Raw genomic sequence first — 24384 nt, 5'->3', positions numbered from 1 at the left:
AAAAGCCAATAATTTCCATATACAAAGCTTGAATCACTTTTAAATTGAAGAAAGGTAATATTATATTTGTTTGAATCTATTATAGAAATAATTTATGATATTACAAATAGTTTAACAACTATAACCAAAACTATTATGTTTCTTCTTTATATATAACTTTTCCTTTAAAATGATAATATAATTATTTGTCACGTATTTCAATGTTAAATGTAATTTTAGTGAGGTTTGAGTACTGAGGAAGAACAAATTCAACTCTCGATGTCTTGAGTTCATTAGATTGTGGATGTCGATTTTAAATTTTTGGACTTATATCGGGATTATTACTTAGATTGGTTGACTTTGAGTTTGTAGGATTATTGTACATTTTTTGTAATATAAATGAGTTTAAAAACCGATGTAGTAAAAAAAAAATATATAGCGTATCTAAAGCTCGATAAAGCCAATTCTAAACCTTTAAAGAGGCTAGATCGGGCTTGAGGTTTTGACTTGTGACCTACCCGACCCATACTTCTTTGGCTTTTAGAGTAGGGATAATATCTTAAGGGCTTTTAATGTTTAGGGCCGGGCTAGCCCGACCCGGCCCATTGCCCACCCCTAATTTGCATTGTAAATGCTAGGGCAGGGACGCAAGGTGACTTAATTAACAAAGAAGAAACTTCGTTGAAGTTCTTATATAAAAGTTTGGATCAATTAATTAAAATGAGGTGATGTCATGTCGTACACATGGACTATCCATATATCTAACACGTACCCCTTTGTGTTCGCCTACTGCCCGCAGAGATGGCACCATGTATACTCATCAATACATGTCAGCGTAACAGATTATCTATCGAGTTCGTCTACCGAGGATATCCTCATCACATCCAACGATCTCGGATCTCATCCTTACGAGGATATTCTTGTGGTAGCTTAGGCCTTATCTAAACCCGAAATAGAACTCGCCCAGTTCCTCGGCCAAGCTTAGGCCTTATCTAAACCCGAAATAGAACTCGCCCAGTTCCTCTGCCATTTCAGTTTGTAGCACTCGTTTCCATATTTGTTAGTTTGATTGAGCCACACCCTGCACTCTTGGAAAAAGCAGCTTTTTCTTATCAACATGGCAACTCATCTAAGGGAATTGAGAATAGTCCCTTATCCATATTCATTCACATATAATTGGTGTAAAAGTACGTTTTGTGCTTAATGAAACTAATAGGGGCCGGGGGTTGTGCCCAATGCAACTTAAAGTTTATATTGCGGCATAGTAGTATCACCAAGATGAGGTAGGTGAAATGTATCTACTTCCTTTTGCTTTGGAAGGAAATTAAAGCACTTTTCTGTGTACTTCAAGGACAAATGTTAATCTTGTTGTTTTGCTAAAATTTTCTCAACTTGTACAACGTTTTCACTCTCTTTACTAAGATTCTTATTACAAGATAAGATCACACGTCAGAATTATCTAGTTATCCATCTGAACATGCATTGAAAAATAAAAAAATACAGCACAAGTATTTGGTAATAACTGTTTCTTTTTGGGACGCTTGATACGACCAGCTAATTAAGTACATTTGTAAATTTAATACCGTCTCCAGAAAGTCGAAGACCACTGTCAGTGATTTTAGATGGAAATAAATAGTGTAATAATGTCCAGATCCTAACATGGAGAATATTCCCGAGATGCAGATAACACTTCCACCTCCATTCCATCCTTTTCAAACCAAACATTAATACAAGTTGAATCTCAAAATACAAGTCAACATTTTTTCACGAAATTTACAATTTGTATATCGAGAGTTGATTTTTTAGCGATATTATGATATTTCAGTGTTTAATATATTAAATAGTCAACTTTGATAAGAAAAAAAATATGAACTCGAAGAAATGGAGAAGAATAGAGAAAAAAAGAATATCGTCAGAAACCAGACCGTACAAAAGAAGACACGTGTAAAAAAAGACGAGAAATATAATAAACCAAAGCTAAAACTCATCATTTCCCTTTCATATATTAGACATGTGGTAGTCGTAGTAGCCAGTAGTAGCAGAGTTCTTCTCAAAACACACACAGAGCTGAGACACACTTTTTTTTTTTTATCTTACATCTAAACCCCCACTTGTTTTATCTAAACCGGATTACGATGATTAATAATTGAGCTGGTATACGTGAGTTTTATTACTAAGCTAGTGGATGTTAGCTAGTTTGAATAATAATAAAAAAAAAAAAAGATGATTGGAAACAGGAGAATGAGTAATGAAAGTATGGTAGTAGTTGAATCAGATGACTACATATTAAGACACCATCGGCACGTGATTGAACAGAATCAGTGTACTTCTGTTATTATTAAACATATTAAAGCTCCAATTCATCTCGTAAGTAGTCTAGACTCTAGAGAGATTTTCCAAAATTTTGGACATAGATCTGTGTGATAATTGACATTTATTTTTTGGTTAGGTGTGGTCGTTGGTGAGGAGGTTTGATCAGCCGCAGAGGTACAAGCCTTTTGTGAGCAGATGTATTGTGGAAGGGGACCTTAAGATTGGTAGTGTGAGGGAGGTTAATGTTAGATCAGGTTTACCTGCGACTACTAGTACTGAGAGGTTAGAGCTTTTAAATGAGGAGGAACACATCCTTGGGATCAAAATTGTTGGTGGTGACCATAGGCTAAAGGTTTGTTTTTTTCTTCACGTTCTCTTGTTATTACGTACATTATTAGCATTTGTACTAGTTTTGAACATTGTGGGTGTATAGTTCTTTGTTGAGTATCAATGATGAAATATATATACATGTTATTTTTTAAATTGAATAATGCAGCCTTTGCAGTTTACAGTCTATTTAGTTTTTGAACTATTGTTGGGATCTTTACGAGGTTTTTATAGTAGTGCTTGTGTATTTAAAGAAAAGACTAGTAGCTTAATCATTCTGTGGTTAACTGGAATACTGGTTATAGTCTCGTGGGTATATATATACATGTGAGTTGTAACACATCGTATCGTTAATCTGCTGTAGGAATTTACTTAAGCTAATTGTGATACATTTATGTAGTACTATCTATCTGAATTCTGAAGCTTGTTGGTTTGAATGGGTTCTAATTTTAGTAAATTAAAAAAAAAGTGAATTGTTACATGTTTGATTGATATCTAGTCTTGGAAATTTATGAAAAATGTCATGGGCACACAATAGGCGCACATGGGAAGGAAGCCTTTTCTGCTCAGTTATTTTTTCATTGCGAAAATGTTCTGATACGGCGCGGCTTCAGTTCCACATTATTTCAATAGCTTATAATATATGCTTCAATTTTCTACTGGTGTTGGATTTGCATCTTCTTGGTATTACTTCTGTTATATGTGATCAGCCAGCGGGACTGATACTCTGTATATTTTTCCTACTTAATTTTGCAGAACTATTCCTCAATCCTCACAGTCCATCCAGAGATCATTGACGGGAGACCTGGGACACTGGTGATAGAGTCCTATGTTGTAGACGTGCCCGATGGGAACACCAAAGACGATACGTGCTACTTCGTTGAAACCATGATCAAGTGCAACCTGAAATCCCTAGCCGACGTCTCAGAGCGACTTTCTGCCCAGGATAGGACTGAACCCATTAACCAATTCTGAATAGCTAGAATGTGATAGAGGATAGTAACCACAACCTGTTGATGTGTGTAGTCTTGATAGGTTTGAAGTAGATCAGTGGATCACTAGGAGCTCTTCTATCCACTGGATGTTCTTTGCTTTTCTTTTTTGTCAGTTTTCCTGTTACCCTCGTCAGTGTTGATGGGATTAAATGAAGTCTTCTGTCTATAATTAGTTCATTAAACCCAAAACAGGAAAGGGATTAGGACCCTTGTTGTCTATGATTTTCTATGTTTGTTGCTTGATATGTATACGATAGTGTGATTGTTTGTAACTACGTAACACTAGTAATATCTGTTGACTTTAATGCTGCATTTTCCACCCCACTATAGAATGGGACGGTGCATTAGAGAACTGGTTTTAGGGGCTATTACATAGCCACCTTATCCTTGTCAGTTTGTGCGAGTCCTGCCCTTATTTGTCGTAACATCTGTACCACTGTTTTGGTGAAATGTCCCAATCAATTAGATTTTTTATTTGCAACTTTTTATTCACAGTCACTTCTATGTAATATCTGAGGTACCGGTTCCTCAGTACGTGGTAACCAACTACGTGTCAGCCACCATTTCTAGAAAGCTGATCTCCAAATCCAAAATTCCAAACCACTGAATCCCCATCGATTAAAAAAAAAAATTCATTTTTCACTCCTTTGTGCATTTTACCCAGGGTACTCCTTACCCAAAAAACAAAGAGTACTCTTAACGAAGTTTGGCTGCACGAATGTATATATTTATTTATTTATATTTAAAGAAAACGAGGGCTTCAACAGTAAATTCATCCCGTTATTAATTTTTTTTCCTATTTTACCTCTTGCCAAACACCAATATTATAACTCATGTTTTTTTTTTTTTTTTTTTGTTTTTTTGCAGGGATAAAATAGTAGTTTCACACCCATAAATTAATATAAAATAAAATAAAATCGGAGATTATTAACGTGGTGGAGACACGTACAAAGAAACTAGTATATTTATATAATGGTTTTGTATATTTTGTGTGTGATTAGTGAACCGGTTCTGTATTATGTTACAGACTTACAGGCAAATCAATCAGTTGGCAAAAAAAAACAGTTACATGTTTTGACTGAACATTCCGCAATCGGCCTTGTTTTTTTTACCGTGGAAGGCGATAACTATTTTTCAATATGTTATGGAGCATGATTTGACAAAAAATATCAAATGACTGCTTATATTTTAAAAATACGGACCTAATTTTGTTTTTAATGTGCGGATGCTCTCACAGTCCACAGTCCACACACCATCATGCAGAGCCAGTAATATTTGAAGCATCTTGCATCACTCAGAACAGATGAATTTGAACAGAGTCAGTTAGTCTAATGGTACCAGAAAATTTGTTTAAACCCGCAATAAAAATGAACCCATTTCCTTTTTTAAGGAACAACTTTCATTATAATTTTCAACTTGCAACAACTCATTAAGGGCGCGTTTGCACCGAAGGAATGTCTATGATGGTAGATTGATTTTAACGGGCATCATTTCCAACTTGGATACGTGCACTGTAAAGTGTAAACCCCTAATGTTTTGAGTCACCCGTTATAGTTCACAGCAAATCATTTTGCAGCATCTAATCTCTTTTCATAAAGTACTGAAAAAAGCAGAGTGTAAATAATACTTAGTGCTCATTAGTCAAGAATCAAGATGCAATTAAAATAAGTATAATTTTATTCATCCCAAACAGATGCTTTCAATTGGATGGCCCAATATTAAAAACGTTATAAAGCTTGCATAATTTTGCATCCGAAGATTCTTTGTCAGTCCACTGGAAGAGGGAAAGCTGTGTTGCTTTTCATAGTGCGTACTTATTCAGTTATTTATTTTTACCAATGCTCCTCAGTGGATTACATGTTCATCATTCGTCTTACATATTCATCCTCTTTGATCAATTTCTTTCTAGATTGTCGGTGCGTTGTACACTCAAGGTGGAGTGCCAGCGGATCAGAATCCAGCATCAACGCACTGTACATTATTTGTTAATGTACTAGTAGTATTAGACATGCCTAGAGCTGGTTCACTACTATACCTTCAATACTTTTCGCTGCTTAAAAACACTAAAAAATTCTGCACCTCGTTTTGCATATCTTTCCGAAGATAAATTACAGTGGGCATCCATGGAGAAATAAAGGGAGGAATTTTATTCACCTAGTACAAGAAAGTAGAGAACTTTTCATTTGAAAGTTTTTATAAATTATGAAAAATGAATAGGAAAATAAACACACAGAATATATAAGATGGAAATTGACTTGTGTATAGATGAAAAGATGATGCGGCTAGCTCTAGCAGGTGGAGAGATGACTGTTCACGACAACACTCCCTTGTCCCTTTTCACTGTCGCAAAGTACTGAACTGTGAGCACCATACAATAGGTGATCAGGTTGTCAGCAAATGGATTGGTCAATCTGGTTGCAATAGAAGAGTCGAGAGTCCACCTCAGTCGTAAGATTCCCAGCACATCGATCAAATAGCATCAAGGCCCTGCTTGGCATAAGAGATTTTACGCCCGAAATTTAATAAGTTAAAAAAAACATGGATGAGAGGGTAATATTAACTTTGTGCAGTTATTTTAGTTTTTAAAAAGATGTGGGAATTTGGTGAAGCTGTATCTTCATTTTGACAACAAATAACAAAACCAAAAAGACAGCTGCTTTCCTAAAGTCAGATCTACAACACCTACGGGGACTATTTGTGTAACAGAAAAATGGTCACTCTCATAGGATATCCTCATATGTACAACAGCTTACATGCCAACAAAATGGAATAAACTTGTTTGATAGACGTCAGAAGTTCAGATGAAGACACTTCTCCAGAAACAACTGAGGTCCACAACATTTGAGTTTTAGTTAATTCAAAGTTTCAATTAACATCATATATATATGATGTTAATTGAAACTTTGAATTAACTAAAACTCAAATTTTGGGCAGAGATTCCAGAAAATGGACAATTTTTACTCTGAAAATTCTTTCCAATTTGTAGAAACACTTTTAAGGAATGGAAAAATGAGACATAAAATACACTGGTAAGCTAGATAGACTAATTGTCTAATTAATTAATGATTCACTGGTTAAATTACTTCTAGTACCTCTGTACACTGCGCCTCTTACAGTTGGAAGATGTAAATATTGGGATGTCATGGATTATAAGCCAATGCAAGTTCCTCTTCCTGTTGGTCTACAATATCTACTTCTCGAAATGGAAGAAGTATTCGCTTGATATCATCAGCGCTGAGTGTTTCATACTCAAGGAGGGCGCTTGCTAATGCATGTAATGCCTTCTCATGCTGAATTGGTCAAAACACAAGATTAGAAAGGAGGCATTTATCTTACATTCTTAACCAAGGTTAACACTTATACATATATTGGAAGAAATCAACAAACCTTCTTTAACAAAGCCTTAACACGATCATAAGCTTCCTTGAGGAGTTTAACCACCTGTGTAAATAAAACCATATTTTACTATATTTCCACATCTGCAGAGCCAGAAAAGCTATTTAAAGATTCAGATACATACTTCTGCATCTACACGTGATTGCATCTCCGCACCAGCTCTCTCTTTGACATAAATTGGCCCAATTGCATCACTCATCCCACAAGTCGATACCTGCAGATGAAAAAAATTTGACAATATCTTATAATTGATTTTTAGTCTGGAGTCTTGTAAAAAAGGGAGATAAGGAAAAAGAGAAACCAATATATTATAATTTTTTCTCCCCTTCCAATGTTTTTCCAAAACAGATTTTTAAGCTTTTTAAGCTCTGAAGTATCTATTGGAAATACAGGTTGAGGGAAATAAGTTGTGACAAGAAAGAAAATCATGTTTCCTAGGAATTAAAATCAGTTTATAAATAGGATCCTGGTAAAGTTGAGGGGCACACCATGTATTGTGCAAGCTCGGTAGCTTGGTGAAGATCATTACTAGCTCCTGTTGTAACATGTTCGTGGCCAAATATAAGCTCTTCAGCAACTCGACCCCCCATACAAACATCAAGCCGTGCCAATAATTGTTTCCTACTGATTGATGTCTCATCGTCAGAAGGGAGCTGTGTAACCATTCCTAGAGCAGACCCTCGTGGCATGATTGTGGCTTTGTGAATAGGATGTGCACCATCAGTATTGAAAGCAACTATCGCATGACCACTCTCATGATATGCGGTAAGCTGAAAATACGTGTACAAAATAAAATTCACAAAATATTAAAATACAATAACATACACAGTAGAGAGAGAAAAAAAATCTAGCTTACCAGCAATGCTTTGACCAGACGATTATAAAAGACTGAAGATCTAGTCTCAATGACCGCATCCATTGAGATTTAAGCTTTATTGGTCTACCGGAAGCTATGATTTACCCTATTGGTTTTAGGCCTTACAAAAAATAAGAAGCATATGAAGTTTTTGCTTCAATTCACGTTCTCACTACATCACTACCATGATTGAATTCTGGGACAAAACCCATAAGAAGCATGTGTTATCTTTGCTCTTCTAAGACGTGATCTTTAAACAGTGGTCCATTGCAAGCTACCAGATTCATATGTTAAATTCATTCTAGTTTATTTAACAAAACTAAGAGTCAGCCATTCTGATGGAAAACCTCATCCTGAATTAAAGTCTAGCACTTCCAATTCCTCTTCTTGAATCTTATCAAACCCCTAGTTTTAGTAAACTATTCAATATCATAATGCAGCATTTGACTTTGTTTAATCGAGAAGGAAGGTTCAATAGAGACCAATGAGTCAGGGCTAAGAAGAACCTTACAGAGTTCAGAAAGTTTTGCATCTAGATATAATGAAATGAGACAGTGAGAGGTGGGCCAAAGAAGCACAAAAACTTTGACTACAAGAAGCAACTATTCAAATTCCATCGAGGTTGTTAACACTGACGCAGTATGTGTACATTAAATAGCTGAAATTTGAGTAAAATGGATGAAATGATAAAAAAATGTTACTTCGAGAGTAGTATTATGGATAGTGTAGGGATATCCTTGGTATCGATTTCTTCCATAATGCCAGGACCTAGCCATGCACAACCATGGTGAATATTATGTAAGGCAAAGCTCCATGTAAGGCTTCGCCACTTACATGACCATTTGGATCGACTATGAACAGTAGGGGTGTGCAGAAATCCGCCTTAACAGACAGAACTGACCGACCCGAGTCATACGGGTCGGTTATCCATTTAGTATCGGTCTGATAATTTCTAAAACCCAAAAGTAACCGACCCGACCCAACCTGCACATGTGTACATATACCAACCAAGAATAAAAGAACGAAAATGCTAGCAGGACAGCTACTGTGTTGTACCAGGCTAACAGTCCAATACTCCAATCAAGTGAAACCACGTTACAGATGAAAAACTTGCTACTCTTTCATCCGGTTCTCTCTCTCTCTCTCTTTTTTTCTTTGGTTAAAGAAAGTTGAAGAAAAACAAAAGAAAAACACAAACATTAATTCTCTTCTTCCCACTGTTGTTAGTAGAAAACCACTTATCCCTTTCAGTTTTGCTTAATGAAGTCATTAATACAAGGAAAGAACACTACTACAATGAAAATCAGCAGGCAACAATACAAATTAAAGTTGTATTTTTCAAATTAAAATCCTGTTTTTCTGTTGAAAGCAATACAATCATTTGGATTTCATCCAGAAAATGAGCAATCTTGCATGCATACTGAAAGATGAATTCCTTAGTTTCACCATGATAGACATTGTTTGTCAAAAACTCAAGATGTTCAAAAGCACACCATGTTGGGCAGGGATCATCCAAGTTGACCAAGGTAAGGACCCCATGATCTTCAAGGTGCACCGCCGATATATACATGCCATGCATATTATAAACTTAAAGATATGCTTCTATTCTTTTCTTATTTTTAACCTCCATTGAAGACTATTATAGCACAAGAAGAAGCTTACCTTCTTGGATTCTTCAGACAAAAACATTGATTTCCGCTCTGCACCCATTATTATCCTATCTTTGGCGAACTCCAGTTCTGCAGCAGTTATCTTCTCCACGCCTGCTACAGCAGCCTTGATAGCTGCAATATTTACCAGGTTTGCCAAGTCTACACGAAAAAAATCAGAAGAGTCCAAACATATACATCAAAATGTTATCCAAGAAAATGTATTTTTCTAATTCACAGTGAAACAGATACGTGTGTCAGTGTCTGACACGGATACAGGGTGCCTGATACGGGACCTATATGAAGTAGGACATGGAGACACATCTAATTAAAAAGATCAATACTACTCTTCTTTAGTAACACTAAATGTTGGGCTCAAGAGCTTATAAAGCAGCTCCTTGCAAATAAATATATGTGAAAGTGGCGTATCACCCTGTTGTAACTATGTTAGTAGATTATTATTTTTTTGTCTTTAAGGGTATAAAAGAAAACCTAGCTTGAAATGGTATGCACAATGTGTCCGTGTCCGACAAGGAATTTTTTAAGGATATGAAGTGTGATGTTAGTTAGGTATTTTTGTAAATAGTAATAAGATGTCAAAAGTGGACATATGTATCAACTTGTGGGTGTGTATTTTGGGGAAGGGGGTTATGCATTTTGTTCTCATCTTTCCAACAACAGAAAGGTTCCTTTGAATAGAAGAAATGCACCTGCTCCATTATATCCAGGGGTACCGCGAGCTATGGCTTTCACATCAACATCCTCAGCCAACGGCTTGTCCTGTAAATAAAGCTCCAATATCTCTTGACGACCTTTGACATCAGGATTTGGAACAACAATCTGGGAAGAAAAAATTATTAAAACTCTGCAATCCTCGATTGCAGTAAATGATGCTAAGTTTTATTTATACTCTAAGGACAACATTAAATGCACAAGGCATACCCCATGTTACACAAGCATTATCATTAATGTCCAAAATACTCCTGATGTAAGTTGAAACAAATATAGGACTAAAACTGCTTATATATTGAATTATTCAACACACATTAAGTTTTTCTGCAGAACCTGATGTATCAAACCTTGCACTTCCAATGGATTTTTGTCAACAATTAGAATTAAGAAATAAAAAGTGAAATGAAACAAAAAAAATCCATTTGTAAAAGGAATCTCTACTTCCAGAAGGGTATTTTGATGAATCCAAGATGTGCGGGCAGCCGGGGATACATGTAATTAGGCATACTAAAGACAAACACATGCATGGGTCTTTGTGTAATTATTTATCAAAAGACAAGTTATTGTACTGGATTAGAAAATTACATCCACTGGAAGTACCAATACCCACATGTATAAACAGCTCCTAGTTCCCTATCATAACGTACAGAATGGATACATCCTATGATGCACGGATACGGGTACAGGTACCGATACGGCAACACCGGTACGGGGTACGATATGACTTTTTTGAAATATTAGGATACATGTACGTCCTTTTTTGAAATATTAGGATATGGGTACGTCCTATGGGTACAACTAATTAATATGAATATTTTAAAATATATGTGCATTCTGAAAATTATGTTAGTAGTTCTTTGAGTAAAGTTACTCAGGAATATGTGAAAAACTATTATAACACATGTCAGTGTCAATACAACTTGAAGCCTCAAGAACAATTTACATTTCAATAGAGTAGAACCATCGGATCAGGTCTATTTCAGGGATTCTAGTACCCTAGAAGTATCCATTACCCAATACCCGTATCGGTATCGTACCCGACCGATACGGGTGCAATGGCTTTTTAGGAGTATCCGTGCATCATAGAATACATCAAGGTAAAAAGATCAGCAACCAATGCATTCAATATGAACAATATCCTCCACCTAAATAACAAAATACTTAGTGGGGCCATTGGCTCTCTCCACATCCGACACAAGAAGTGAGCAAAGCTTTTTAGCTCTATGTTGGTCTTAGAAAATGACCTCAAGCCTACCCAAGATATCTAGTCGACCAGATAGTCTGTAAAACCGCAAATGGGAGCAACCCCCATATCGAATTACGTTAGGAGGAATTAGGGGTGTGTTTCGGCCGGATCATATCGAAATAAGGGCTTTCAGTTTTGAATTTTTCGGAACCTGATATGTTGTGCCGAATCCATCCGATCAGATTTTTTTTTGGAATTTTCGGAAATTGGATGAAAATCGGAATTCGGAAAAATTCAGGAAATTCGGATGAAAAATTGGATAAAAATCAGAAACTATTGAAAATTCAAATATCTTAACATCAAATCTATTTTATAACGTGTACAATGAATACTAATTCTAGGGTTTTTAGTTTGTTTGTACTATATATTGATTAATGCAAGTTAATCCACTCCAAATGGGTAAAAAGTGGGGTATTAAAACAATTCTAATTACATTAGAATTTTAGATATTGTATGTAATTCCAAATAATAATTTGGTAAAATTAGAGCGGATATGCATCAGCAGATACGGATCGAGAAAAAATCGAAATTTCAAAAAGCATCTGAAACCGATCCAAATTTAAATCAGATTTTGGGCAATCAGATTTTTGGAAATCGGACGAGTAATATTGATGCTGAATCTCAAAAAAAATCGGATCGGAAATCGGAAAAATCAGAATTTCGGGAAAAGTGGCACCCCTAGGAGGAATATTTAAACAAATCCTAGTCCGAAAAGATAAACCAAAAAGGCACAAGCCTTCTCAGATGAGGAAAGCTGGAACTGCCACCAAACAAACAGGGAACCTCTTAATAATTGGAACCACAATTACACTGGTTGCTAATTCACAATGTCGCTTGAGGCCTCTCGATCTCCTAAATATCTTAATTTATGAACCATACACCAAGTTGAGAAAGATTCACCAAACTAGATTCCAAACGGACAGAGACTGTTGACAAGCTACACAATTAATCTCTCATTCTGAACAGTTTTGATCCTTCCGAGATTGGAGGTTCTCTTTCAACAAATAAATGACCCGCCGACTCGCTCTATATATCTATTGTTGAAAAGATTGTGCTAAATAGCAGCTTGTTCAAATGCTCCAATCCTGTTCTCTATACTTAACATGGGCAAAAATAGTGTAAACAGAAAAAATCACATATTCAAACTATGGAAACAGGTTGGATGTGCAAATCAGGTATGAATGCAAGTGATTCCAAAACCACAACAGACCATGCAATTGCAACAGTCTGTGAAGGAAATGGGGCAAGAGGGAGAAAGGAAAAACAGTTTTGGTAGTGTCAAAAATTATCTCCCTTCAAAATCCCACCAAGTAAGAATTCCAAGGTTGCAGGACTTGACCCTCCCTTTGCTGGAGGGCGTGAATTCAAATCACCCCCAAAATGACACCCGTCCCTCCTTAAAAAAAATAATAACCAAAAGAACATTATGTACAGGACATATATTGATAGGGAATCTTTAAAAAGTTCAAATATTTGAATCCTGATCACACGATATATGACCTGAGTTCATTTCAATTATCGAAGTTGCCACCCTCCTCCCCAACAAGCCCCATTTCTTTTTATATAATTTTCTTGTTTTCTTTTCTCAGTCTCTCTCTTTTTCTATGAGCTACTAATAATTAATCAGTCATAAAATCAACTGAACACACCATAGAACAGATAACACAAACTATCCTACAATGTAATTCACTACCTCCAACCATTTATCAAGATATCTTAAAGGAACTTACATGCCTGTCGAATCTACCAGGTCTTGTCAAAGCAGGATCAAGAATATCAGGCAAGTTTGTAGCAGCCATTAGTATTATACCCTACAAGAAAAAACGTCCTCAAATTCATAGACAGAGAAGCTATATATCCAGTAACTGGGGAGATCTATCCATTAATTTGGGAGGTTAGGTTTGTACCTCATTCTGCTCAAAGCCATCCATTTCCACAAGCAGCTGATGCAATGTTTTCTTCGTATGACCTTCCCATTGCTTCCGAGTGGACCCAATAGCATCTATTTCATCAATGAAGATGATACAAGGTGCCTATAATGATGGAGGAATAAGAATGAATATACTGTTGAGAAAAAGGAACATTACGTAGCTAACGGACTAAGAGATGAAGTCCAACTAACTGCGCAAAATCATGGAAACAGACAGCTAATCTGACTTTCACGTCGACAAAAGAAAACACAATGACTAAATACTGGGCTATATGTCTTAATAATATTATTCTTAATAAGGCTTTGAATACTTATCTGGTAACAAAAAAGGAGCCGACTATTGAGAAAGTTGCCTGATGATAATTATTATCAAAAGAGAAGGTAGTATAGTAGTAAAACAAAGAAACTGGCCATTTGAAAAGACTTCGGAAAATCCAAGGAGATCAAACCGTACTTACTGGCCACCTGTATAATGAATGACTGCATCCACCAAACATGACTATGATTCTATGAAGTAGAAAGACATTAATATTTGTACCCAGAAATTAGTATCTTCTCTTTTGCTCTAATATAAGGAGGTACTGTTTCAGTTACAACACCAGTACACTGCCATGTTGTGGAACTACATACTTTCATTTCTAGGTCCGGAAATTATCCCTCCTACTGTACAGTCGAAAAGCTCACTCACCTAATTTGAGTAGTCTTGATAAGCAAAGAGCATGGAGAGGAAGCACTCCCCATTCATGTGTCATGTGTTTAAGTCTATAAAACAAAATCTCAGACCTGGTCAAGGAGAAAAACTTGCATATCATGCACAATTTAATTTATCCTCCAAAGTGCAAGTGTTTCTCCATTAAGAGTCTACACAATGATCTTATACTTTAGATTAAGATCTTTTTACACAGAAGAAAACACTATAAAGACCCAAGATAAAAATAAAAAATAAAATAAAAATACAATCAACAAGGTAATACTCATAAGCTGGACCAAAGAAAAAGCTAGAAAGTAAAACCAAAAACCTTTTTCTTAGCAGCTTGGAATAGAGATCGTACACGCCGAGCACCAACTCCAACAAACCTAGCAAACAAACATAAGGTTTTTATCAGGACATGTAGCAATAATAGACTATCTGATAAAGGCGTAACCTAAAAGATAGGTACTAACGTCAAACCGCAAATAGGTATTATCATTCTGACTGGTTTAATAACCTACAGAAGTATACAACAAAAGCTAATTGTTGTTTGTTGGTAAAATGCCATCTCATTAACGTAAGCGGATGTTAAAACACATACAAGAGAGGAGGTCTATAGGCTTCTGCATGGGTATTAAGGCATCCCAACTACCCCTTAGCCCACACATCCTTTGCCATGACACATCTTGGCTCCACCTTCCTTGGCAAGGTCAATAACAAACCAAACAATCACATAACATAAGTATTAAATAAAGAGTCTTCAAAACTTCAGCCTTCTAAAAACAGAAGTCCCAAAGCCAAGGATATGATCAACTAATCACCTAGCCTTATATTTAATATTATACTGTTTCCAAAAGGGTTAAGATGGGAAAGACGAGTAGGGTCCAATGTATGGAAAAGGGAAAAGGAGGAAAGAGATCAGACATAAAGAATCCAATAATAGGAGTTCAAAAACACTACCCAAAAAAAAAAAAAAAAAAAAAAAAAAACAGAAAAAAGAAAAAAGAAAGATGAGGAACAATGACAAACCAACTATATAGATGATAATTTTTAATCAGCTGTAAAAACAGCCACCATATAGGTTACTGTATTTCAATGCGTAATGCAGCAGACTCACTGTGCTTACTAATATCCCTACAATTTACTGCACTACTCGCCATATTAAAGCCATACATGATACAACAGAAGCTGATCTTTTTTATTTTCTTTTTCAATGAGAATATCAAATAAGAGATAAATTAAATATAAAAAGAAAAGAACAAATCACGATAATACCATCCACGATAACATATGCTACTCGAAGCAGTATATCAAAATAAAGTTTCATGAAAGATCAGATCATAAAATGGTTAAAACGGGTAAATCAGTAACTTACATTTCCTCAAATTCAGAACCTGCTCTATAGAAAAAAGGTACCCCGGCCTCTCCAGCAATGGCCTACAACGATTCCAAAGTAACAACAAAATTGAATCAATATAATGAGCTAGAACATCTACCGATATGCAGATAGTCAATAACACCAACTACAGCAGCAACCAATAATAAAGATCAAGCGTCCAGAACGAGCAAGGTAAAAAATAAAACTACTTTGGAATTCCATTACTCTTATCATTTTATTGAGAAAAGGGAGTTCCAGAGTCCAAACAGTAAAGTGATACGGTGGCCAAACTTTTGAATAATTATATGTGGAACCGTTACTCTTATCATTGTTCACAAGGGGTACAAAATCATCTCCTATATTTGTTCATACTTTAAAAAGAAAAGCACCCAAGTCAATAATGAATTTGTCCCAATAGCTATCACAACATTGTAGGGTTCACTGATACAAATAAAAGATTCACGCTCATTAGAAACACAACTCACTCTTAACGAAATAGACCTTATATGCATAATTGTCATTCTGGTAGACCTAGCTAAAGAGATGTCAAGAACTTTACTTCTCACGATGACAAAGTTTTCTATGACATGACCATAAGGAAAGACCTCAGAAGCCAATAGAGGAATGACTGATAGACCGTGGACATTCTATATGCCAGGAGTACTAAAAAATGAGAGGAGTTTACTGAAGGACAAACACCTAAATTTTGGTCAATCAAAAAATAGCTTTTGAAAGTTCAGAAAATAAAGTGTTGAAGTGGGCTAAAAAAGGGACCAAGTAGTAGAAAGAGCACAACTTTATGTGCTATACTGCTATGAAATAAGGACAGAAAATCTTCTAAATAACTGCCTGAGAGAACCATACAAATGAAGTATGAAACTACCCTAATTGTACCTTCGCAAGCAGTGTCTTTCCTGTCCCTGGTGCTCCTGTCAAAAGGATTCCCTGCATATGAGTATCATTTAAATGAATGATAAAGAAAAATTAATAAAGTAAAGTGGAGATCATTAACAGAACATGTTGCTACCTTTGTTTTTTAAAAAAACTTCAAATTCTTGATTTAAAAAAAAGGATCACTAGCAGTACAAAGTGCACGTGATACTCCTTAATAAAAAAAAACAAAAGTCCGAGAAAATGTAAAACTGACAACAAAAAACATGAACTACCACTTCACAAAAAAAAAAGGTCTGAGCTCTTGAGAGATGGCATATCAAGGAGTTGGGGACCCAATAGGGAGGTGGCACATGCCCAGCAACACCCCCTCTCTCCGTGCGAGCACTGAAACCTTGAAACAGTGATCTTAAGCACCTCTCGCTCTTATAACATCATAATTATCATGATATTACAGAAAGAAAAGTTGTTAACCAGAACATAGCTGTTAAAAATATCCATCAACTTTGAATTCAAAGGAAGGTACACGGTTAATTAAAAATAACCTACTTTAAATCTTGGGTTAACTAGTATAGGGGAGACCCTAATTTCCCATCTAGTGGGGAAACTTAATTGGCCTTAATCGATGAGCCAATTAGAGTTCCCCACTAGATGGGAAAGTATTTCACCCTAATTTCCCATCTAGTGGGGAAATCCTAATTGGCTCATCTAGTGGGGGGGTAATACTAGTTCACCCTTAAATCTTTATCGAGTATTTCAGTGAAATCAGATTTATCAAAAGCTATTCTCTAGATTAAAAGCAATGACTTATTTCTTACTAGAAAAAGGCTAACTGCTAGAAGTACAACATCTCTCATATACACATGCTTACTTCTTCTTTGTTTCATTTTCCCTTAAAATTTTTTAACTTACACTCCTAATTTAAAGGTGGTAAATCCCAATCCCAAGATCACATACTTATCAGGCAGAACCTCTCAACTCCCCAACCCCCAACACCAACAGACACCTTTTCCCCAAAAATCTGAATCACAACTGCCTAGCACCTAGACTTGAAAACATGAACGAACCTTTGGCAATTTCCCTCCAAGGCGAGTGAACTTTGTTGGGCTTTTGAGGTACTCCACTACTTCTTCGAGTTCTTGTTTGGCATCATCACAACCTTTGACATCCTTGAAGGTTTTGACATTCTGCAACAAAAATAAATAGTTGACAAAATGAAGTATTGAAGAGTTGAACAAAGACTAACAATCTTACAGTTCACTTTTATCTACCAATTTAACTCTTCTTTTTCACAAGTGATAAAGTAACTAGCTGTTTTGAGAGTATTAAAACAAAAAAGTTGAGAAATTCAAGGAGAAAAAATTATATAACTAGATGACCAAGCTTACAATTCATAACACAATACTAAAACAAAATTCATTTTTATCCACCAATTTAACTCTTCCTTTTGAAAAATGATATGACTAAATGTTTTAAAAGGGAAAAAAAAACACAAAATTTTAATAGTACAAGGAATCACGTTATAAAAGTCATCTTTCCAACTGCATAACCAAGGTATTCCTTTCAAATGAAATAGCAAGTATCTACCTTCTCTGGAGTAACTTCTTTGTTCAACTCCTTAGGAGAATATGAAGAGCTTGAACCAACACCTGAAGCACCTATTCCACCTAGGCCGCCTACATATTTTTGAAGTGCAGCCGCACCCAACACCCTAAAAAATAATATTTTATACGTCAGATTTTCACACAAGTAATAAATAACATTTTATACTTCAGATTTTCACACAAGTAATAATTATATACTCCATAAAACATAAAAATCGAGAGTGGTGGTGAACATATGTGGAAGAGAAAATGTCCAAACTTGTAGTAATTTCAAAGAACCAATTACATATAAGTAGGGACATAGTATGGACATACCACATCAAGCCAATGACAACCGTAAACAAAACAGTGGAGATAACCTCTTGAGCAAAACGTGTTGAACGGTTTGATGCTTTAGGATCAACCTAATAAGTGAAACGCCACAAGATGAGTATTCCAATTAAGAGTAAAGCAATATGAAGCTAATAGCAATCAAAGGAACAACAAAAATTAGGTACTCTTTTGGGCGCTTGTATAGAAAACACCATCAGTGGGGATTCTTTTCAACAAATGGAACAGAACCACAAGGTTTTCCTTGGGAGAAAATTTCAAAATCACGGTTTAAGTTCATCCTAGCTGTATTCGGAATTTAAAGCAAGTAAAAAACGCACAAAAATTTCCCGTATATTACGTGTTGTTATTTTGGAAACACAACAAATAAATTTCACTATCAGCAATAGTAAAACATTTCAACACCACCAGATTCAAAAAAAATTCGACTTGATTTCAATTCACTCTAGAATATCGGGACTAAATTACCTAAATTGCGTTCTACTTATCTTAGCTGTTTTTTTTTTTTTTTTTTTTAAACTGGCAAGTCTTAGTTTCACCCATAACCAAAACTGATAGAAAGAGTAGCTTTTCCTTACCATGACCACATGCAATGGCTGCTTCTCAGATATTCCAGGGCTTAAAAACGGCTCTTCATTGTTCTCGGATGCACGCTGCTTCAGATCTTGCAACTATTTGTAAAAACACAAAGTCAAGGTTAGCAGACTATTGACTAAGAAGACTAAAAATCCTACAACTAAATACGACAATACAAAAACCATTTCCACAGAAAATGAAATATACTATGGACTAAGATCACAAGAGAATATACAGTTTTAACTGAAGGAAAAGGAAGATTAAATATACCAAAATAGGAAGATTAGAAGGTTTTCCAGAACGCTCATCCGGAAGGTATTCGTCAATTGCATTAGTAACAACAAGAGCACGAAGGTATTCTGCAACTCCTTTACTATCTACTGCATGATCTCTCTGTTCAAACCGTCTGATGACTGATTCTGGGCTGCAAAAAAAAATGTAACATCTGATCAAACAGTCCCAAGGAGTTCACATGCTCAAAAATGAAATATCTACCAGGAAGTTCATAGAAGTCCATCGAAACGAAAAACTGAAAGTACGTTTAACAAAAAACTTGAATTACAAAGTTCTGTGTGTGAATGTGCCAATGTGGGGCATCCCTAGACTCTTACTTATTACAACGCAAGGTTTTAGTGCCCGATGTGGAGCAATATATCTCTACAGTTTATATAGCAACTGCACCATCACGTCTTATTCTTGTGCAATACTTCCAGATTATACAATTATGGTGTTGTTGAACTCCATGGAAGTTTAAGTTTGGGAAAGAAAAACATTATTTCAACTAAATCTATACAAAAGCTGCATCTTCTAAATCTTAACAAATACCAGCTCACCACTTCAAGCCCCTTGGCTGTTGCTCTAGAACTTCTAAAATCTCCAATACATTAATTCTAACAACGGTAAATATTGGTTTATGCTGCACATACCCAAACAATCTCAAACAGCTTTTCTTAGCTTATCATCCTGTTGGATCTACTTCGAGGCCATCAATAATTAAATCCTTCCAAAATTTACTATTTCTCTGGAATCGTCATTTATCCAGCTAAAAATCATGATCTCCATTAAAGAAGTCCTATGAATATGGTATTCCTTACTTGTCCGCATGCTGCCACAGTAAACCATGTGGTAGACATCCATCTTATGAATGTGCATTTCAATCTCAAAAAAAAAATCATCAGTCCCTTTGAAGCATCCAGTCCTTCTTTACGAGCTTTGAGGAACAACCATCAATCTCTTCTCGTCATCCTTACACATAATAAGAAAAAGAATATCAAAACTATAACTTCTGAGCAAGGAGCTTGTGTGGTTTATAGATTATATGGCACAACTTCTTTCTATTCTGCACATGGTAAAGTTGATCAAGTTTGCAAGAGGTTACTTGAGGAATATTACAATCACGAAGGCCTTGGTTTGACAACCTCAGCAACCTTATAGCTACAAGCATCCTCATCCATCAATTATGTATTTGCTTCACAGCTTCCCCTGGCATGTGCATAACATCATCACATGTTCTAGAGATATGATCACCATTTCGTTTAGAGATAATTGTGGAAAAGCTGTTCTCAAATCCCATTTACAATAACAGTTTCCAGAACAAAGACCTACCTAGGTGACCTTAGCAATTCCGTTGGCATTGGTATTAGTATTTTACAAATGAAATGTTACTGAAAATTTAAATACCTGTGCTTGTTCAGCTCGGATAACAAAGCGCTCTGAACCGCAGCATTATTAGGACTAGCATCAGCTTCAGCAATCAACTTTTCCAACCGTTTCTCCTGCTGCCAAAACTGCCACCAATTCATCCACTTCGGCCACTCAACTTTCTCTAATCCGCTTCTAGCAGTAGCCAAAACTCCCATTAAAAACACCAAAACCGGAAACTTTTCACATTACCACTATCCACTTTCTCACTCTCCTTCAAACTATCCAATTCCACTTCTCCTTCAATACCAACATCCCCAACAACAACTTCACTCTCTAATAACACTTCCGAATCCACTCTCAAACTCTCACTGCTCTCCACAACACTAGCTTCTTCTAAAAAATCCAAATTTTGTTTATTTTCGGTATCTGGATTCGAATTTGAACTTTCTGATAACATTGCATGTGGAATTACAGGTAATTGTATATAAAACCTTGAATCTTTCCATAGTTTATTAGAAAAAGAAACAAAAATTGGAGAAAAAAGATAATTGTAACGATGGGAAATAGGTTTTGAGTAGTAAAGATTGAAACTTTGGGGTCTGGAAAGAAGTGAAGCTTGTAGAACAGTCATGGGAATTGATTTATTAGGGTTTAAGAACAAATTAGGGTTCTTTGTTTGTGTGTGTGTGTGTTGACTGTTGAATGAGTGTGAAGAGAGAGAGAAGAGATGGGAATTGGATTTTGAGGATATGGCTTAAAACGAATGAGTGAAGAAGAGAAAAATCTTATCTCAATTGAAATTGGCGCTCCTTTTTTTTTGTTCTTTCTAGTTGACTAACTCAATTTTTACTTATTGGCAACTGGCAAGAGAGAGAGAGAGCACTGATTAGTTCGTTGCTTTTAACTGTAAAGTCCACGTAAGCAAGCACAACTTGGAAGGTAAGTAAAGCCCACATCACCCCCACCGCTCCCGCTCAAAATCCGCGTTCTCACTGTTTATTTCGAAAAACGCCATAAATCCGCCGATCTCAAGATTAAGAAACCGTGCTTTGAATATTTGGAGAGCGCGTTTTTATAAACTTGGGCGCTTTCAAAGACTGAAATCCACGTTTGAGAAAATGGAAAACCGAGCTCTGCTAATTAAAAACCGCCGGTTTCAAATGGTCAAGACCATGATTGGAGACAATTTCACAAATTAATACAACAACCCAATTAAACCTAAAATATGATCTCCTGATCTACTACTTTACTATAAATAGCATATTTCTAGAAAAAGGGGAAATTGGGAAGCTTTGAATTTTTTAAAGGACTCGAGATCTCTACAACCGGGTACAGAGATCATCTTTGTAACCGTGTTATCTCGCCATTGGTTCGAATTCGAGATGTGTGTGTGACTTGATACCTGTGTGTGTGCGAGAGATCGAAATGTGTGTGTATAGTACAGAGATCAATCTCTAATCTCTGTACCCGGTTATAGAAGAACCGGACTCTTTTTTAAATTGATTATTGAATAGGCTTTTTTTTGTCTTAATAAAGAGCCCAACATCTAGAACAAGAACAAGAAGGTAAGTTTCTTCTTCAATTTATTGTCGTACTTATCAGTTCTCACGCACTACAACTTCTTATTTCTTTTTCGATTTTAGTAGTGAAGTTAGTCACTTTACAACCCCACTTTACAGTTCTCAGCTTTTGGTATAAGATTTAACTAAGAGCTTAGACTTAGTTGATTTTTGTAAGCTGATCGATTTTTGTTTTGGGTCCCTACAAGGTGTGCGTACATATGTCTCCCACTCTACCATAAATATTTGTAAATAAAGAATTTGGTTTTGTCTTATTCTTTATGAAAAGAAATAAATATTACAATATGAAAAACATTTGGCTTTGGCGCCATTCAATAGAATAACATTTAACACATCATTAATTACTATTATTGTGCTCCCTTGTGAACTGTAAAATTTCTTTATACTACACTTTGTTTTACCAATTTTATTATACTTTACAATGATATATTGTTATGTAAAAATGGTCTAGACTGAAATGGAGCTAATCAGACATTTTGACCCTGATGAAATAGTGTAATCCTTTTGTAATACTTTTGTTCAAGCCTTACTGACAAGATTGATGGGAACTTATATATATCCATTTTGTAAACTTATTATTATATCTCAATATTTTGGAATCAGTTACATTTTTTTGTTCATGATATATTCATAATATCATGTTGATCCCAATTATTAAAGTATAGTGAAATTAGTACAATTGTGATACTTATCATGATCTTTGAACAGGCAATTTGGCACCAATGGAATGCTATCTCTACATTTTTTTTCATATATATATAACTATTTTTATATATTTGTATAGGCGCTCTGTATGCGCTCTAAAAGTTGGAGCTTCTTAATTAAGTTAAGTGCTTTGACACTCTCGTTCTATGGTTTGGTGACTAAGGTCCATTGCATGTATAGGCAAGCACAACTATCCCAGCCCTATGGAACATTTAAACTGTGTTTGTTTTGTGGAAGTCGGCACAACAGTTACCTAGGTATGTACTATGTAGTACACAATTTTTAGGGAAGTTTTGGATGCTCTAGCTGATCCACCTCTACCTATTTTATCATGGCAGCTGCTTAGCATATATTTTTATGAATGTTTTAGACGGGCAATTTATTTGAATGGAAGACTGAGTTCTATTATACAACCAGGTAAGGGCATGCACCTTGATAAAAATTCCCACTTACCAGGTAAATATACAGTGCCCATATAATTTCCCACTTAAAAATTTGCTAGGAAAATACCTAGTAGGAAAATAATTTGTTGTTGCTGCTTGTTTATACAATTTGCATCAACTGGTAAATGTTGACAAATGCCATTTGCCAAGTTTGTCGATGCTTGATAACACAAAATTTGCCATTGGTAAATAATTTCTAAAATTTAATTTGTATTTGAATTGGTTTGCGCATTCATACATATTAAAAACATAATACACATATAACAAGAACAAGAACCAGGAACAAAATATAGTCAGTACTTTGTCCTAATGTCATTAAAATTACAATGCATCTGACTACAACACAAAAAATTTGTTTAGCTTATTCTATGAACTTACTCTGCATCTTGTAGCCATTTATTTAGGCTTTACTTTATAGTCGAGCCAATTCGTGTAAACTCCACGAGTGTTGGCTTCAAGGACGGCAGAGCACACAATTTGAATAAAAAATAAATAATCATGAAGCTTGAGTGGTCTGATAAATACAAGATATATAGTATCAATACTAGTACAAGTACAAATACAAATACCAATTTTTTTTACAACCAATAATAACAATTTTTTTAAAGATTTTTTTTTTGTTTGTTTTTTGTTTTTTTAAGGACCTTGATAGGCTAAGGAATCACCCTGCACTTTGGCTTTGTCATACCTCACTTAGGTATATGGTAGATGCCATGCAATGCATTGAAGCAACAAGATCTGAGCGTCCGATTCGACAGAGCGAGCTTTGGAAATGGTAAAAGAAAAGCGGCCAGGCACCCACTATACCTTTGTTTCCCAAGGTCGATGCTGAAATCAAATAAAAATCTATCCTACTTATCGATCTCAAGGCGATCGGTTTGAAGATTTAAAAAAGAAACCGAGCATAGCACTGTTCGCCATATTTTATATATGCATATTCCAAACATAAACAACTTTTACTTGAGGGGTTGACAAGAAATTTGTCGAAATTAGTATGAGACACAACTGAGAGAAAAAATTTCTTTTTAGATGGTCACTGTCAATTTGGGTCGTGGGACACAACAAATTTATTGTTTTAAACTTCTCGTAGAGATAATTCAGAAGCTTCTTATAACTATC

The 24384-nt window shown here is 35.5% G+C and overlaps 2 protein-coding genes across 2 annotated transcripts; one reads left to right on the top strand and one right to left on the bottom strand.

Moving 5' to 3' along the window:
- Positions 1-1973: 1973 nt before the first annotated feature.
- LOC147495351 (abscisic acid receptor PYL9-like) lies at positions 1974-3889 on the top strand. The gene is made up of 3 exons (XM_086563979.1): positions 1974-2346; positions 2429-2644; positions 3376-3889. Exons 1-3 carry the CDS (start codon positions 2203-2205, stop codon positions 3592-3594), a joined length of 579 nt encoding a protein of 192 aa, XP_086420105.1. The 5' UTR covers positions 1974-2202; the 3' UTR covers positions 3595-3889.
- A 1794-nt stretch (positions 3890-5683) lies between these two features.
- On the bottom strand, positions 5684-21309 carry LOC147495350 (ATP-dependent zinc metalloprotease FTSH 11, chloroplastic/mitochondrial-like). Its single transcript, XM_086563978.1, is given in 19 exon segments — positions 5684-6101; positions 6707-6904; positions 7002-7055; positions 7135-7224; positions 7499-7780; positions 9529-9677; positions 10226-10355; positions 13224-13304; positions 13401-13526; positions 14443-14500; positions 15490-15551; positions 16387-16437; positions 17451-17570; positions 17971-18094; positions 18303-18391; positions 18896-18988; positions 19164-19317; positions 20574-20782; positions 20785-21309. Coding segments are annotated over 18 exon segments (2406 nt in total). The 5' UTR covers positions 21169-21309; the 3' UTR covers positions 5684-6101; positions 6707-6754.
- Between the last annotated feature and the right edge of the window lie 3075 nt (positions 21310-24384).

This window comes from Coptis chinensis, chromosome 6, assembly GCF_015680905.1.
Source record: "Coptis chinensis isolate HL-2020 chromosome 6, ASM1568090v1, whole genome shotgun sequence".
NCBI classification, from domain to species: Eukaryota; Viridiplantae; Streptophyta; class Magnoliopsida; order Ranunculales; family Ranunculaceae; genus Coptis; species Coptis chinensis.
The sequence above is the reverse complement of the archived record's forward strand: the minus strand, read 5'-3'. Positions and strand labels throughout refer to the sequence as shown.

Coding starts and splice junctions, on each gene's coding strand:
- LOC147495351 (XM_086563979.1), top strand. CDS start 2,203: ATGATTGGAAACAGGAGAATGAGTAATGAAAGTATGGTAGTAGTTGAA. Junction 2,347..2,428: donor TTAAAGCTCCAATTCATCTC/GTAAGTAGTCTA, acceptor TTTTTTGGTTAG/GTGTGGTCGTTGGTGAGGAG. Junction 2,645..3,375: donor GTGGTGACCATAGGCTAAAG/GTTTGTTTTTTT, acceptor TTAATTTTGCAG/AACTATTCCTCAATCCTCAC.